Raw genomic sequence first — 18,793 nt, 5'->3', positions numbered from 1 at the left:
GACGGAATAAATGTTATTCATTCGGGCTGCGACCCTTTTAGATAGCCGTTTTTCTTTTACTATCTTTATTTTGGACCAACCGCCATTACTACCACCACCAACCACGTCTCAACAGCCATCACACAACCACCACCAACCGCATCTCGACAACCACAGCCACCTTCTCCAAAACCGCCTTCACAACATCCACCTTCTCCACAACCGCTTTCACACACCAACCACCAACCGCAACGCCGCTTCACAACAACAACAACGCCAACAGCCACGACCTTTACCGTCACATCTCACTCTCGCAACCATCGCATCACCCCCATTCCCGCACCGCTTGTGGGCACCGATCCTGGACTCGTACAGGGCGCGCACCGAGCAGCGGGTGCAAAAAGCGGCCTTTCCGAGAAATCAGATCAAGAATGATTCACGTCCACTTCTGTTCCGTCCTATCAGCGAGCGTGGGGCGATTTGGCCCCGCCTCCAGGCGCGTCGGAGGATAATCGATATATGCAGATTCGAGGATCAGGAATGATTCACGCCCACTTTTCCTCTGTCCAATGGGCGAGCGTGGCTCCGCTCCCGAGCCGATCCTGATCCAAAAATCTGCATGTGGTTTCTCCTGTCGCACTATAAAGCGCCGAGCGCGGGGCGAATCGAGTGTGGAGCGTTTCTGGCTGAGGAAGAGTTGGAGAGTTGTGGCGGCGGCGAAATCAGTCGAGAGAGTGTCTGTCGGGGTCCGGAGAGTCTGGAGAAGCCAAGGAGCTTTGTGAAGGTCTGCGCTCGTGTCAGAGTCGGGGAGCTGCGGAGAGGGGAGGCCGGGAACGCGGTCGAGGTCGCAGTGGAGTCGCTCGTCGCGGGACCCAAGCCAGCCAGATATCCTCTTTCCCCCCGAGCATCAACAACCCCCCCTGTTTCCCCCCGCGCTGAGATAGTGTGAGAAGGGGGCCCCGTTCCCACGCCATTCCAGGCAGTGCCAGCGAGGCCCGCGGAGTCGGGGCGCCGCCGCCATTTTGCGGCTCATCACCAGACGGGTAGGCTCGACGCGGTCTCGGCCCCAGGCCCGTCTGCCCCCTTGTCGTTGAGGGTGGCCCCCTTTTTCTTTTGCTTTGGAGTATATGTGTTGTCGGCGCCGTCTGTGAAGTAAAACTGTGTAAGTGTTGCCGTGTGCTCGCGTAGTCGGTAGTAGATCTGCATTGTGTTTCTCTTTTACATTTGCTTTTTGTGCATAATTGTTGTTACTTTTACATTTGCTTTTGGTGCATAATTGTATATGTGTGCTTTCCGTTTGCCGCGGAATAAATGTGCTTTATGTTGAACTGTTTTCCCGTTTCGCTTCGTCTTTTCTCATTGAATCTCCATCTTACTTCACGTAAAGGGTTGGTAGGGGCTAAATACGCCTGATAATTAGTCGGAACCGTCGAGGTTGACGATAACACCGCTCGGTTATCCCGATAGTACGGAACGGGTCGCTTAAAGCGGCCTGTGTCCGAAGTCGACCTGCGGCGAGGTGCGATCGCCCGGTCTATCCTCCGTGTGGGTACTTAGGTAGGTCGAATTTGGCGAACAACCCTATCCCACGCGGGGGGGCCGATTGGCACGATCGTGGTGAGGCCGAAAGGCCCACCCGTGACTAGTTCCCGGCGTTAGTCCGAGAGGGTCACGACGGGATTCTCCGTCCGGTGGGTGACGTGCCGCGATTCGAGTTACGTGGCCGCTCGCACGCCGGCGGGCGCGAATCCGCAACAATATCCTCGAAACGTCCATACAAATGTAACGTCGTTTTTCGGTGTCATGGTTTTGGTTTGTGTGTGTTGTTCATAAAGCATATATATGTCTGTCTTTGTCCCTCTCCCTCTCCCTCTCCCTCTCCCTCTCCCTCTCCCTCTCCCTCTCCCACTCCCCTCTCACTCCCCTCTCACTCCCCTCTCACTCCCCTCTCACTCCCCTCTCACTCCCCTCTCTCTCTTCTCTCTCCCCCTGCTGGCTGTTGGTACGTTGTGTGTACTCTCATGGCCGCTCCTTGCTTCGTGTCGTGAGTACCCCTCCTCTGCTGTGCTGTAAGGTGTTTTCACTTCCCCCATTTTCGTTTCCAGAGAAAGAGAAAGAGAAAGAGAAAGAACGAGAGACCGAGAACGGTCTCGTGTCGAGAAAATCGTAGGCCAAAGGCCTGTCATGGCCGCCGGGGGAGGTTTTTCTCGTTCACTGCGACCTTGTTCTTTGTTAATTATGAACTTTAATCGTTGATTTATTGGTGTTTGTGTAAACGCCTTATTTCTCCCGTTAAAGTTTACTAACTTGTTTTCCTGAGTTAGAATGGCGGGTGAACGTTTCCGTGTCGAGATGTTCGAGTCACTAACCCGTAAACTCTCTATTTTTCGCTTCCCTCCCAGTGAGTGGAACTTAACGATGTGCTTTCCGCCATCGGTAACCTCGTTGGTTTACATAATGTTCGTGCTGCTTCTCGCATGAATAAGAAGTTTGTCGTGTTTGTGTCGGAGGAACACGTGGTCGCCATGGTGATTGAGCATGTCCTGTTCATCGAACAGAACACTTACCTCTCTGTGTTCGCTTTACAGGCCCCAACAGTTAAAGTTAATATTAATAATATTCCACCATTTATAAGGAACCAGGACTCGTGTAACCAGTTCAACAAGTTCGGTAAAGTTGTGTCGAGGATCTCAATGGTGCCGATGCGTCATGTTAGTGATAAATTTAACCACGTCATGTCCTTTAAAAGAGTGGTTTGTATGATACTACCTGAAAAGGAAAAACACTGAATGTTGTACTCAGTGTAAAAATCGACGGGTTTGAATATAAAATGTTTGCCTCCTCAGAGGTTATGACATGTTGTGGGTGTGGAGTTTACGGGCACGTGAAGAGTGATTGTCCCAATGCGGTTACACCGCAAAAAAGTGAAGGTTCGGTGAGGAACGATTCTTCCTCACGACAAACTAATGGGGAGAAGGTGAATCGGGAGCCTAGCCCCTCCCCACCCCCACCGGCTGAGGTGTTCGACGAATTTGACTCGTCCACTCCGACCGGCGTTGGAGAGAGGGTGTGTAATCGTGACGTAATTAATCCACCCCCACAAAACGAGGAAGTGAAAGTGGTTGCTTCCTCTCCTTTACCATCCACTGTACCGGACAGTGTGGACGATATGGAGGTATCTGTTACGGATACCAGGAAAAGGGCCAAAAACGGTCAAATGTTGATGTCTTTGATGCTGAGGAGCAGAATAAGGTCCAGATCGTGTCAGGCTCGGTGGACCTCCGAGGGACGTCTGACATTGGAAACCCCTTGGTGGTACCGGAGTTCTGTGTGGATGTGGAAACTTTGATTGCTCCACTTGCCGACTCCGAGTGGGACACAGAGAACAGTGAAGTATCTCAGGATGTTTTAAGTGTTTGTCCTGTTTGCCAAACTTGTTCAGACGAGTTAATAGCTATGTCTGACAGTGATGGAGAAATAGATAAAGGGGAAAATCCCTGTGAGTTAAATGTCAACCCTTCCCTCACAGATGATGTAAGGGTTGTAGAGGGGAAGGACATGGACAAGGCAAATTTGGAGGGGTCCGTAAACAGAGCAGAACTTTCTGTTGAGCCAAAAGTAAGTGTTCTACAAGTAATACGAGAGGCCATAGATGCAGCACTTGATTCAGACGAAACATCTTCTACCCCACAATTCAGTGCTTTAAGCTCTCAAGAGGATGAAGGGGGAAACGACACAACCTTAGTGTCTCAAGAAAATGTGATTAAATTCCTGGATGATACATTCAGGAAAAGATACGTAAAATGAAAGATTACTTCCTGAATTTACACAATTTCATTAAAACTGCAAGGAGTATGATTCGTGATCCTTATCAGGTTAACATGTCAGATCCTCAGTTCCAAAGGTTAAGGAAATGTGTTACTCAGGCTCGTAAAGAGCTTCAAGAATAACTAACAGAATGGAGATAAAAGTAGCATCCCTGAACATCGATGGAGGCCGCAGTTGTGTGCGTCGCCTCCAGGTATTTCAGCTCTTCCAAAATGAAAACATTGATGTGCTAATGCTGCAGGAGACGCATGCAAATCAGTCTTCTGAGGATGAGTGGTGTAAAATCTTTAAAGGTTGTCTTTTTTTCTCGAGTGCACTTGTTGAGGCCAAGGCTGGTGTGGCAATAGTGTTGCATCCTCGACTCCAGCCTTTGGAGATAACTTGTAAGGAAATTTGCAAAGGTTACTTACTGTCTGTGCAATTTGTCAGTAGTAACCTAAAGATTTGTATGACAAATGTTTACTGTCCTCGTGCTAACTCTGAAAGAGGTGCCTTTCTGTACAAGTTGGCTGAGTTTGTAAGCACCATTGACTTCACCATGTTGTTGTGTCTGTGGGGTGAATACAACTGCACCCTCAACCCACAACCTGATCAGAACACTTGTGAGCCTCATCCACCCAGTGCAAGGCCTTTGGCACAGCGAGTCAAAAAGTTTAAACTGGTGGATGTGTGGCGGGTACAAAACCATAATATCCGTCTGTATACATGGGTTTGTGCATCAATAAATGTTTTGATGATGGCTCGCCGAGACAGATTTTATGTTAATCATGAAATGGTAAACATTGTTGAGAACTCTTATATGAGGCCCCATGAGGAGGAGTGATGTAAGCGACATTTTTTAATGATATGATGATGATAGGCTCGGATAATAGGGTAAGGGTTAAAATAGTGCTGTATGGCATTAACTCCAAAATGGCCAATGTGTCTCTTACATTACTCCTCTCGCGGTGCCTCATATAAGGCCGTCTGGTTTTTCTGATCATCACATGATCGTTATGGTGTGTGGCTTTCCTCATCATGTCTGTGGAAGTGCATATTGGACTTTTAATTTGAAGCTTTTACAAAGTTCACATTTTATAGAAGCTTTTAAAATGGTATGGGAAAATTGCGAGTCACAAAAGGGTTCATATTTGAACTGAAGACAATGGTGGGACTGCACAAAGTCCCAAATCAAATGTTTTTGCCAACAATACTGCTCTTACAGCACATACAACGCTTTTGGTGTGATATCTGCTTTAAAAAACGATATACTTATCTGTGGGCAGAAAGCTCGATTGTCTAGCATGAATGTCCAGCTGTTGTCAGAGAAAAGGACCCTTCTGGCTGAAATGGTGAAAGAGCGGGCGGCCGGTGCATTCGTCCGACTGCGGAACGAAAAAATCCAACTTGACACATCAAACAAAGGGTTTTTCAATTTGGAAAAAATGGTCAAGACCTCTCAACAAATCCATGCTTTGCGCTCTTCTGGTGGTGATTTGTTGGCCTCCCAGAGTGATATCAAGCATGAACTACAAGACTATTTTTCTGAACTCTTTGCAAAAAGAGCTGTGAATGAGGAGAACAGGACTGTGATGCTTGAACAGTGCTTGAAAGTGGAAGGTCTGAAATATGACCGTGAACTTTTCCTCATCGACCTGCAACACGTTGACATGTCTCAGCTCCCCAGTTTTCATCAGAGCCTTTTGAATGCTCGGCAAGTCCTCGGAGTGCAACGTTTCGAGGTATCATACGATGCCCAAAAGTTTGTACATGAGCCATTAGTTCGGAATCCTTTATTCTCTAGAATTTCAACCTCCAGGTCACTTATGTATTGTTTCACCAGTGTTGGAATAAACAGAGTGCGAGACCAGTTACAGCCATCCTTGAATGCCTGGCTACCTGTAAGCTCACTTTCATTAAAAACTGGTGTTCGTTCTGCTTGTATTGTGGAAAATGTCTTGAAAGCAGTAATTCAAACCTTTCATCGACTAAACATCGGGTGGACTGGGGTGGATGAAGTGGTAGACTCACGTCTCTATTTCCCTGAACTTCAAATTGCCTCAACAAAAACAAGAGGGTGTGTTCTCCTCAAACTTAGAGGAAATTGGTGTGTTTCATGTCATGGGGAAAACGGCTATCTATAACATATGTCTGGAAGCATGTACACCTGTATACCTGGTTTTACAAAACTGTTGAAAAATCGGTGGAATGAGACCTTACCTGCTGGAGCTTTTTTTAACTCCAGTGTGGAACAAAATGTATAGTTCTCCAACTCTTGGGCGAACTGGAGACCTGAATTGGAGATTCGCACATCAAGCCCTGGTCACACAGACATTACTCCATAAGTTTAATTCTTCTGTTCCAATTTCTTGTCCTTTTTGTGATTTGATTGAAAATGTTGCCCACGTTTTCATTCAATGTAAGAGATTGGTACCCCTCTTTCTCTTCCTTCAACAGCTTTTCTATAAACTTAATTTTGTTTTTTTCCTTTACAGTCTTTATTTATGGAATCGGGGGGGGGGGGGGGGGAATTATAAAACTAAACCAGTCCTCTCGTTTTTGTCTTTTCTGTTGGGCATTGCTAAACTGGCAATTTATAAAACCAGGAAAGCAAAATTGAAGGGGAAAAATGCAAATGTGCTTTTGTGCTTTTAAGGTATGGTTTTGGCACGAGTAAAAATGGAGCAGGTTTATCGTTTGAGCCTGGATATTGTGGATGATCAGTGGTAGACTGATGAGGTTTTGAGTTTCTTTTCGTGATGGAATCTGTTTGTAAAGGTGTAAAGTACTTGCACTTACTTTTTGCATATATGTATTATTCTATGGTGGTTTTGACATGAACAGACACCCTTGTTAACCTCCGCCATCGAAGATGGATGGAGGTTGCTGTTTTCACCCCTTTCTGTTTGTAAGTTTGTTTGTTGGATTCGCTATATATGAGATATCCCTTATTGTCGGGTTTTCCGTGTGTGTGTGTGTGTGTGTGTGTGTGTGTGTGTGTGTGTGTGTGTGTGTGTGTGTGTGTGTGTGTGTGTGTGTGTGTGTGTGTGTGTGTGTGTGTGTGTGTGTGTGTGTGTGTGTGTGTGTGTGTGTGTCTGCAACGCGAGGCTCCACAGCACGAACCAATGAACCGATTTCGATGAAACTTTGACAAGAGGTGGAATATATACTGGGAATGTGCGCGTTTGAATTTCGTTGCCCAGTAACCACCCGTTGCTGTGCAGGGGCCGAAAAACCGCGTGCAGTATTTTCAAAACTTATCCAGTTTTGAAAGTAGAGAAACGAGACTTCGGAATTAAACACTTCGAGATATTTAGAAAATTTTTCTTGAGCCGATTTTTGATTGAGGTTTTATTTTTCAAATGGTAGTCCTTCAAAAATCGGGTGTTTATTTGCCGTCATTTAGGGTGTGTATACAGTGTTTGTAAGGAACTACACCGTCGTTCCACCTTCGATCTCTCCTCGATCCAAACGTTATTGACCAAAGTGAAAAGGATCCAAAATAAATGGAAACACCGGCATTTCTGTCTTTGTGGATTTCTAATAATATGTTTATTTATTTACCGAAAACGATTCCACGACCCACACTCCGCCTCCAATTATTTTTTTCCATAAACGATTCCACGATCCACACACCACCTTCAATCATTTATTTATTTACTGAAAACGATTCCACGACCCACACACCACCTTCAATTATTTATTTATTTACCGAAAACGATTCCACGACCCAAACTCCGCCTCCAATTATTTTTTTTTCCGTAAACGATTCCACGATCCACACACCACCTTCAATTATTTATTTATTTACCGAAAACGATTCCACGACCCACACACCACCTCCAATTATTTATTTATTTACCGAAAACGATTCCCCACCCACACACCACCTCCAATTATTTATTTATTTACCGAAAACGATTCCCCACCCACACACCACCTCCAATTATTTATTTATTTACCGAAAACGATTCCACGACCCACACACCACCTCCAATTATTTATTATTTAAAGTGGGTGTGGCTTATGAAAAATATTGTGTGGCTCAGGAGGTGTGGCCAAACAAGAGCATTGAGAGAAGTTTATCGAGTTTTCCGTGTGTGTGTGTGTGTGTGTGTGTGTGTGTGTGTGTGTGTGTGTGTGTGTGTGTGTGTGTGTGTGTGTGTGTGTGTGTGTGTGTGTGTGTGTGTGTGTGTGTGTGTGTGTGTGTGTGTGTGTGTGTGTGTGTGCGTGCGCGTGCAATGCGAGGCTCCACAGCACAAACCAGCAAACCGATTATCTATAATTCCAGCAATCTGTGTGTGTGTGTGTGTGTGTGTGTGTGTGTGTGTGTGTGTGTGTGTATCTGCAACACGAGGCTCCACAGCACAAACCAGCAAACCGATTATCTATCTATAATTCCAGCAATCTCTGTGTGTGTGTGTCTGTGACCGCTGTTTCTCGACAACCGCTGGTCCGATCTAATTGAAACTTGCCAGATATATTGCTGGGGACCTGAGGATGTGCCTTTTCAAGGTTTGATATTTATTTATTTACCGGACAAGTGCTTCCCAAGTTATGGCCATTTATTTACCAACCACTGACAGGAACCGTTGCTGCGGCCATTTTGTATCAACCAATGACAGGAAGCGTTGCTGCGTAGCCGTGGTCGATGGTGAAGAGAAACTCAGCTGCGTTCGCCATTACGGGTTTTTTCTCTCTCCTCTCCTCTCGTCTCCTCTCTGCGTTTTTCCTTGCGAAAAGGCAAAATACGTTGGCGCTAATTGAATAATTGGCCATTAAAAGCCTCCGTATTCTTGCCCTGGACGAGGAAACAAAGAAGAAGCGCCGTTTCCTCAGCGATGTTGTTTTTGAAGAGGTGCTAACGAGATAAAGGTGTGTACAATGCACATGGAGACTATTTTTATTATTATTTATTTATTGAAGATAAATTGTTCCAAAAATAATTTATCAAAAAAGTGCACAACTATTTGTTTCCAATTGTCAAAACGGCGTGGCCTTTGGAAGTGTTAATGAATTCAGCTCCACTCAACATGCTTGCCAACGAAATACATCTCAATTTGGTGGTAAAAACGATTCACAACGACGGGCTTCCTAACTCATTGCTCTGCAGTCTGCATTCAACCCCTTCATTTGTCATCTCATTGACCTCATTTCATCTATCTATAATTCCAGCAATCTGTGTGTGTGTCTGTGTGTGTCTATGTGTCTGTGTTTCTGTGACCGCTGTTTCCTGACAACCACTGGTCCGATCTCATTGAAACTTGCCAGCTTTATTGCTGGGGACCTGAGGATGTGCCTTTTCAAGATTTGATATTAATCGGACAAGTGATTCCTAAGTGATGGCCATTTATTTACCAACCAATGACAGGACACGTGCTGCGTAGGCGTGGCCAATGCACCATTTAGTTACCAATCACAGGACACGTTGCTGCGTGGGCGTGGCTGCGTAGGTCGGTGCACGGCCGGCCGACGATGACGTCACGTGCCGTGCTGGTTACGATGGGGATCGATCGGTGCCCTAGTTACCGTGGGGTAGGAGTGCCAATGGTAAATGGCAGCGAATGTCATGGCAAGTAAAAACAGGGAGCTAAACTTGATTTTAATTAACTCTGTGTGTAAGTATCACAGCAGTTGTTACTTCAATGCAAGCGATAATTCGTGGAATGATGTGAACATTCCGTACGGGCACGCACTACTTTTGGATAGTGATGACTTACTGTATTCTAATAATTTCTCGATTTCTTATCCGCATTTATAGATAAGCACAATGCCCCAATCCAGTCGTCGTTTATGAGACCGAAGGAATGGCCTGTGAGTTTGTTTGAAAGTTTTTGTTTTTATTTTTTTTGCATGTATGGCCACGCACATATGGGCACGCGAGAGTGAAGGAACGGCCTGTGTGGTTGTTTCTGGCATGCGGTTTGAAAGTTTTTTTTAATTTTTTTTTTGTATGTACGGCCACGCACGTATGGGCACGCACGTACAGCCACGCACGTACGGGCACGTGAAAGCGAAGGAACGGCTTGTGTGGTTGTTTCTGGCACTCGGTTTGAGTTTTTTTTCACGGGGGGTGGGGGGGAGGAGAGGGTTTGTACGTACGGCCACGCATCTACGGGCATGCACTAGTTTTTCAAATGGTAGTCCTTCAAAAATAGGGTGTCTATTTGCCGTCATTTTTTATGAGGAGTGCCAGTTGGCAAAATACGCAATAGGAAAAATCTTGCCAGGCAGAGGAACAATTGTATGTGAACCAATACGTCTTGGCAATGAATCTTCGTCGGTGGATCGGTCAGAATGAAAAGCATCGTATCCAGCGCTTTGATCCTAGCGAATCCCTCGTTGCCTACCGGCTTGTTTGTTTGCTTGTTTGTATGTGAACAGTATTATGGAAAAAACTCCCCGACGGATTTCGACGAAACTTGGTGGGGGGGTTCGGTCTGGTCGAAGGATCATGCCATTAGATTTTGGACTTGGTCCAAAATCAAATATGGCCGCTATGGCGGCCAATTTGAAAAAAAATATATATTTTTTGCATTTCTACATGTTTTAAGTGATTTCCAACCCCCCCCCCCCAAAAAAATTTTTTAGAGAAAAACATTTTTGCAACTTATTTTTCAACAAAATTTCGATTTCTTTTTTTTTTGCATTTCTACATGTTTTAAGTGATTTCCAACCCCCCCCAAAAAAAAAAATTGTTGGAGAGAAAAAAATTTTGCAACTTTTTTTTCAACAAAATTTTGATTTTTTTTTTTTTGCATTTCTACATGTTATAAGTGATTTCCAACAAAAAACATGCCAAAATTATAATTGCGGCTGATTTTGGAACTTCAGGTGGATATACCCACGTAAAATCAATTTCTGTCTCAAGGAATGAGTGTAGGGGATTATGACGAATGAATTGAGTATGTAAAAGGGAAAGTTGCAAACTATAACTCTGTGAGCACTGTTGACATCAAATTGAATGAATAGGATATGAGGTTCACTTGAGTGACCTAGCACTATTGGCGGCGGAGGTTTTGCACTCTCCCGAGTGCTCCCCCTCTAGTTAACCTCCGCCATCGAAGATGGACGGAGGTTACTGTTTTCACCCCTGTCTGTTTGTTTGTTTGTTTGTGAACAGTATTACGGAAAAACTCCTGGACGGATTTCGATGACACTTGGTGGGGGGATTAGGTATTGTCCAAGGATCATGCCATTAGATTTTGGACTTGGTTCAAAGTCCAATATGGCCGCTATGGCGGCCATTTTGAAAAAATATTTGAATTTTTGTTTTTGCATTTCTACATGTTTTAAGTGATTTCCAACCAAAAAAAAAAATTTGTGAGAGAAAAAAACCCAGAAATTTTGCACCTTTTTTTTTCAAAAAAATTTCGATTTTTTTTTGGGCATTTCTACATGCGTGTCGATCTAGTTTAGTTTATTCAATCATGGTTCAGTAGAGTCTGATCCATTTTGACCTACAATCAATGGGATATCAGGTTCACTTAAGTGACCCAGCAGTATTGGCGGCGGAGGTTTTGCACTCTACCGAGTGCTCCCCCTCTTGTTTGTATTGCTTTTGTTGAATTTATTTTTGCTGTAAAATCGTTTGGATTTGTTTTTATGGAGTGTGCTTTTTCTGGTGTGTTTTGATACTTTTATAATAAAAGCATACAAAAGTCATTTTCTCTCTCTCTCTCTCTCTCTCTGGACATATCTGGACAGTAGTTATGTCTGGACGGTGTTTGTCTCCAGACGTTTCCCGACATGGTTTGCCTCCAGATATGTCGAGGCGGTGTTTATGTCTGGACGGGAGTTTGTCTGCAGTCAGCTTGGCTCCAGACACGTCCGGGTGGTGTTTGTCTCTGGATGTGTCCAGGCGGTAATTCACGCTCTACCGCATGCACATCTGTCTTCCCTTCCCCCACCCCTCCTCGATCTCCCACCGCTCCTCGCTTCCTCTCCATTCCATTCTAAATGGTCCTTTCGGAGAGACATAGTGAGAGTGTGAGATTTATCAGGATTGAAAGACATGTTCCAGGTGTTGTACCAGTTTGTGATTTTATCCAGATCTGCAGAGAGCGAAGAAGTTGCTGCTTGCCTGTGTGAGGGATGACAAATGTTACGTCAGAGGGTGGAGTCATCAGCAAAGTGATAAAGAGGATTTTCCAGAGAGTCTGAGAGATCATTGATGAAATCCAGAAAAAGAACAGGTCCCAGAACACTGCCTTGAGGAACTCCAGCCTGGACAAGAAGAGGAGATGAAAGAACTCCATTGAAGGCCACACGTTGACCGTGACAGGAGAGGAAGTCTGTGAGCCAAGAGTGGAGATGGCCTTGGATACCATAGAAAGAGAGTTTGTTGAACATGGCGGGATGCCATACCATGTCGAAAGCACGCAATATGTCTAGGGATATGACTCTGAGTTCATGTCTGGCATTGAGGACCTCCATCCATCGTTGGGAGAGCAGAAGGCAGCATATCCAGGGTAGAGTGACCTGGTCTCAAACAAAATTGGTGATCAGAAATCAAGCCATTGGAGAAGCAGAAGGATTTAATGTCTGAAGCAATGATGGATTCCATAACCTTTCTGGTGATTGGGAAAAGGCTGGTTGGTCTGTAGTTGCAGGGATCTGTTTTTGCACCTTTTTATGCAGGGCTGTAATGTTTTCTGATTTCCAAGCAGATGGCAGATGACATTGAGCAAATGAGAGGGTGAATAGAACAGAGAGAGGGTGAGCAAGAGCAGAAAAGCAGGTTTTTAGGACATGTGGGCTGATGCCGTCTGGACCGGTTGCAGAATCTGAGTTGAGGATTGACAGCAAACTCTCCACTTTGTCAGAAGAAAAGGACACAGAGTCCTGGGACAGTTGTGTGCGACTCGGTAAGGTGGGAACAGAAAGTGATGGGTTTGGGACACAAGATTTTGATGCAAACACCGAGTTGAGGCATTCAGCCTTTTCACGTCTGGTATAAATAGTGTGGCCATTTGAGGTAAGGGAGGGGATGGAGTGGGAACATACACCAGAAACAGATTTGATTAGACACCACCAGGATTTGGAGGAGGGAGAGAGTTTTGAGAGTTCAGACTTGAGATTAGAAAGATGTCTTCTGGCTCTCCTGAGGGTAGACACACACTTGTTCTGAGCTTTGTGGAAGGAACTGAGATAACCCTCAGTTGGGTTTGCTTTAGTCAGAGGGTAGTTGTTTCAGGACAGCTGCTTCACCACGAACTTCAGTGAACCATGGGTGAGAGGAAGTGTAGAACAACTGAAGACGAGAGGGGATAAATCTGTGCATGAGGGAGAGCAAGTTTCTTTGAAAGAATTCCCAAGACGAGTTGATGTTGTAGAAAGTAGCGATGGGAGACCATTCTAGAAGTTTGATGACTGCTTGGAGACCCTGCCAGTCAGCCTGAGTAAAATGCCAGACTTGACAGCACTGAAGAGGTTCTCTAATAACAGCCAGAGAAATGTCTACTTTGACAAGCACGTGGTCAGAAGAACCGATTGGGGCGGAGGAAGAACGGCAGATATTTATAGAATATAAGAACGGTGAGAGAAGTACCCACACCCAGCTAACTGGCGTGATGACAATTTAAGTCACCACATATGAGAAAGAGAGAGTTTGGATGAGAGGATAGAAGAAGATCCATGTTTTCAGATAGTGAGGTGTAAATGGAGTCATCTCTGTTTGGTGGACAGTACAGTACACATATAAACATGAGGTGAGAGTGGAGGGAAAGTCGTAACTGGAGGTATTCCTGGGGGTGTGGGGGAGTGAGGGCAGTGCATGGAGAGTGAGGAATAGAGTCTTTGATGAAGGGAGCAACTCCTCCACCAGGATGATGCTCAGGTCTGTCATACCGGAGGAGGGAGTAACCAGGGAGAGATATTAGCGAGTCAGAGACATCTTAAGGTCAGAAAGTTTCTGTTCGGCAGATTATGTCTGATTTGTCAGCAGCAACCTGTATGGAGAGATCTGTCAGGTTTGAGCGAAAGCCCCAGATATTTGAGGTCCACACTGTTAATGAAGATGGAGTGGATGAGGCTTTGAGTGCAGGGAGGGGATGGTGAGTGTATGACAAGGGAGGAGTGGGGGAGGTAAGGAGCGTTGTTGAAAGAGTGTAGGGGATTGCAGAAGAGCTTGGGGAGGGGCTGGATGAGGAGGAGAAAAAGCTTTGTGGTGCTTGGTTGAGGTACAGTGGGGAGTAATAAGAGAGGTGGCAGAAGGCAGTTGAGGATTTGAGGAGGTGGAGTGATGAGATGGAGGAGAGAGGTCAGGGGAAGGTGGCAGCTTTGTGCATGAGTGTGGGGGGGGGAACTTTGAGAAGGGTGAGTGGGGAGAGTTTAGGGAGAAAGGTGAGGGGGGAGTTTTTGAGAAACGTGAGAGGGAAGCTTTGAGTTGGAAGAGTGTGAAGGTTGCTTTGAGAGGGAGGGGTGAGAGCGGTGAATTGGCACTGAAGTTGTAAAAAATGACATTTGATGGAAATCGAACATTGAAAGGAAACTGTTTTTTTTTTAATTTTCGTTCAAAATGCGACTAAATACATTACTTGAGAGATGCAATAAAGGCGAATTTTAGAGAATGGAGAGAGGAAACCTTGTAACAGTTGGGCTTTTTAGACAAGGAATGAAGGAAAGTTTGAATTGAGAGCAGTCTGTTGAAATAGAAAAAGAGTAGTGAATTATGACACAGTAATGAGAACCACACGTGTGAAAGAGGAAGATGAAGCATTATAAGAGACTGTTTTTGTTATTATTATTATTATTATTATTATTATTATTATTATTATTATCATTATTTGATTAGGATTGCATAAGATTCGGGGAAGGAGAGTTTGAAGAAAAGATCATGAGTTGAATGGTGAATTTGTATCGGTAAACGCAGAGGGTGGAAACAGATCACGTGGCTGTGGGAGAACCATGTGGTAAAAGAAGGTGTTTTGGTAAAAGTGAATTTATTTATTATTATTATTATTATTATTATTATTATTATTATTATTATTATTATTTTTAGCCACGTCGCATTGCGAACGCTGGCTCTAAGAGAGCTCCACGTTGTTCTTCTTCTTCTTGTTCTTCTTCTTCTTGTTCTTCTTCTTCTTCTGGTGAAGACAAAAGCTTTATGACGCGGCTCTTGGACACATTTGTCCTTGTTAAAAATAAGGATTGCATAATATTTGGAAAAGGAAAGGTTGAAGTAAAATCGTGGAGGTGTATGGTGAATTTGAAACTGTAAACGCAGAGTGAAGTTGATGGATCGATGAAAAGTAACAGGAAGTGGGTAGAGAGGCACGTTGTCACAGGAGGTGTATAGACAGAAAGGATACAAGGAAAATTATAAGCCAAAAATGTTTGTTTTTGTTGTTATTCATGTCATGCGTCTTCGTCATTACAAAATAATGACCACAAAACTATGTATCTGTAAAAGACTTCATGACAAATATGAAGCTTTTATCATAATTGTGGAATACAAAAGCTGATCATCTTAGTTAAAAAGTCACGTTGACAGAAATTTTGGATACAATTTTAATCAGGGGATGATGGAGGTGTGTAAAGGTTTGGGTGGTGGGTGGGGGAGCAGGAGGCATGGCAATTATTTTTCTCCTAACCATGATGTAATGTTCCTGCAGCAGTGAAACTAGGCTCAGATGTAAATCCTTTTCATTGCAGTTTCCATCCAGTGACACACATATTATACAAATGGGGGTGAGTTTCCTCTTTTCCTGATGCCATTGAGAAAGGAAGTCTTGTTTTGGCTTTGAAGCTTATTTTAAATGGAAAAACTTTTTTTGACTCCCCCTTATACAATCTTATTGTAATTACCCCACAAGTGCGATGAAAACATGTGGTGTTCAGCAATTCATTCACTTTGTCTGTCTGTCTGTCTGTCCACAAACGTCAGTTTATGATCGATGAACTTAATTTCAATTGAATATTTTATATTTTGAACACGAATGGAAACATGATTCGGAACACAAACCTGTAGTTTAGCAATACTTTGGCTCTGAATTTGTCCCGATCATCCATGGACGAGTGAGATAATATTTCTCTGTCTGCCTGTCTGACAGTCAAACAAAATTGAAAATCATTCCAAACAGGAAGGTTACTGTTCTTAAGGATGTCATAAAGGACACAAACAACAGGCACAAAGAACTAATGTGATGTGTTAAATAATGTCGTGTAAAACACACTTAAAAAATAAATGGCGGTAAACTTCCAAAATGTTTTTTTTACAACCTTTAAAATATCTATTTCATTTCAATTGATTGGTTGATTATTTACTTGAACACTGTGGAACACAAATTGCCTTATTGACACTTTCAAAAACCTTTCGTTTAACATTGCTTGGACAAAATATTACGGAATTTCACATCATCTCGACCAATCAAATTTGCCGCTCAAAGACCTGCCCACGTCCTTTTTCTCAAGACTATGTGGGGTAAGGTATTCTGTGAATGCTCTAGTTATTGGATGTGGTAAACTTTATGATTATCCTGGTTCGGCTGAGAAAATACTTTACCAAGTTACAAAAAGGGATCTTAATTTGAATGTCACATTTTGTGCTTTGCTTACCTGAGGGGCATTGTCGTGACTCAGCTGTGCCAGCACTCTTTTTGCCCTCGTTCTTGCAGTGAAAGGCGGTGGTGCAGGAAGGTTAGGTGGCTTATTTGGAGATGGTAAATGCTGCTTCCTCACGTGCTGTGTGTATGCAATCAGGATCTACAGTTACAATCGGCCTAAAGCACTTTACTCCTGTCAAGCAGGTTACCAAGTTCTGAGGCAAGATAATATGAACCTTTTCAAACTTAATGCAAGAAGTGGTCACAAGGAGGGTTTTATATAAATGTTGCAGGAATGGTAATTTTGGAAGAAAAAAAACGATGTTGCTAATTTTGAGATGAAAATATTTTGATTTGAGAGAAACAGCAGGAAACTTTATTTTCAGGATAGAAAAAAATGGTTCATAAAAGAGCAAAATTTATATAAAACTGAAATTACAGACAATTGAAAGTGAATACATTGTCTACGCATCCTTATTGGGCCTGTTTAAAAACACTTTTGTACCAAATATCATATCTACTCACTCAACGTCATTTTATTACACTGTATAAGGACATACGGGTGATGTATGAGTGCTTCAGTCGCGGCTTGTAGCATGGTATTGTGTACACTGTGGTCCTAAATGAGGAGAAAGCTTAGAAACTGAACCCAGTTTTAAATAAGATAAACAATCTTAATGTTATATAATGCCCAAGTGTCTGTGCTTTCAGAAAATGTATACGTTGCTATGGGTCCTACGGATATAGTTGCTTACAAAGCATGTTTTTTATCCAAACACAGGCTATTTTTTCCATTTTTATAGCTCATTTTTTAGAAATGGGTTACATGTATGATTGTTTATGTTCTCCAAAATGGTTAAAAATGCATTTTTTGTTTGATATACAGGGGGCTGCAAAAGTAGGTATACAGTAAGGATTATACCAGTATTACCAGTATTATAATAGTGGTGCTCGGATTCATTTAATACTAGAATTCTACCGGATTTGAGGGATTAATATGTTTATTATTAGTATGTTATTATTGATATGCTTGTATAATCAATAAAAAACGTTTTGTGCGCACATTTTGTTTTTCATTACTGGAAACCTACTTTTGCAGCCCCCTGTATATCATTATACATAAGAATAGAACAATTCCTCGAAACAGTACATTTCTTATGACCTTCTGCATATCTTGGCACCTTCAAATGTGTAAAATCTCAGATTTTGCAAAATTTCCCCCAGTCATAGTGAAGCTTACAAAATCTTATTCCAGAAATTTGAAATGCATCTGATAGAACATCTTAAATCGCAATTTACTTCTGCATAAAGTGATGATTTAAAATGGCAAGTTTCAACATGGATCATTACTACATACCAGTTTTTAGGTTCACTTCCACGATTGGGTCAAAAATGTTAGGAAGTACGTAACAAATTACATTTACCAAGCTGCTACAAAATTACTGGTAGCTATAAGCTTGATTTTATAACCATAGAATAAGTTTACCAAGATACCCTATGATATAAAAATCAATACCAAAGGCCAGTTTGTGTTCAGTATATAGAACATCAAAGGTCGTTAGCAAGTATGTATCATTTTAAAGAAATCTGCACTTTTAATCCTAAGATGTTCGTTTGGTTCATCACAGCATGTATTTCCATGGTTAAGTTTATGTGCATATATATATATTTATGACCTGAATGAACAGTGATCAATTTGTTAATTTCATATGACCTTGACCTCTTTGCTCAAGGACGAATATCAGGTAAACCAAATATTCTCCATATATGTGGTTTCCAATTAGTGTATAATACATATCTAAGCCATCAGACCAATTTTACAATGATATGAGTGGTTCCTTGATACAGATAATTGATAACCAACTTTGACCCTGTCAGAGCAATCGAAAGAGGAAGAATTAAGCTCCGCCCAAATAGATCCTGAATCCCCATGATGTTGGCTAACAAATGATATGCAAAACTTAATCATACAATTACTTTCATTTTTTGGTCCCCCGTGTCCTAAATGTGTACATAATACCTTGCTACAAGCCTAGCGCTAAACTTCCGGATTTTTCAAAACAATCCTTGATATCATTACTTTATTAAAATTGAAGTATATATTGGATCACTTCGTGAGACACCATCTATAATATTGTGTACAGTTTTGGTCACCACAACTTAAAAGGACATAGCTGCTAGAGAGAGGGTTCAGCACAGGGCCACAAGATTGATTTCCGGCCCCAGCCTCAATGATGAGGAGCAGCTGAAGGAGACGGAGCTTTATACACGAGATAGGATGCGGTTACGAGGTGATATGATAGAGATGTTTCAGATCATGAAGGGTACTGACAAAATAAGTGCAGAATAATTATTCAACAGAGTAGGCAGTGATAGAACCAGGGGCCATAGCCTGAGAGTAAAGAAGAGGAGAGTTAAGATGGTAGTAAGGCATGGGTCTTTTACTCAGAGAGTAGTTA

At 43.0% G+C, this 18,793-nt stretch overlaps 1 protein-coding gene across 2 annotated transcripts in view; it reads right to left on the bottom strand.

Moving 5' to 3' along the window:
* LOC147026314 (uncharacterized) overlaps nt 1-18,793 on the bottom strand; it is an 89,946-nt gene that overhangs the window by 41,813 nt on the left and 29,340 nt on the right. Inside the window, exon 4 of one of the 2 annotated variants that reach the window (XM_085881593.1) lies at nt 16,348-16,473. The exons of the other annotated variant lie outside the window; for it this stretch is intronic. Within the exon in view, the coding sequence (XP_085737719.1) occupies nt 16,348-16,473 (126 nt within the window). The remainder of the gene's footprint in view (nt 1-16,347; nt 16,474-18,793) is intronic. 2 annotated transcript variants of the gene reach the window in all.

Source organism: Eptatretus burgeri, chromosome 5, assembly GCF_056783735.1.
Source record: "Eptatretus burgeri isolate ZD-2024b chromosome 5, Ebu_testis_v1, whole genome shotgun sequence".
Lineage (NCBI taxonomy): Eukaryota > Metazoa > Chordata > Myxini > Myxiniformes > Myxinidae > Eptatretus > Eptatretus burgeri.
This window is presented reverse-complemented; position numbering and strand designations above follow the sequence as displayed.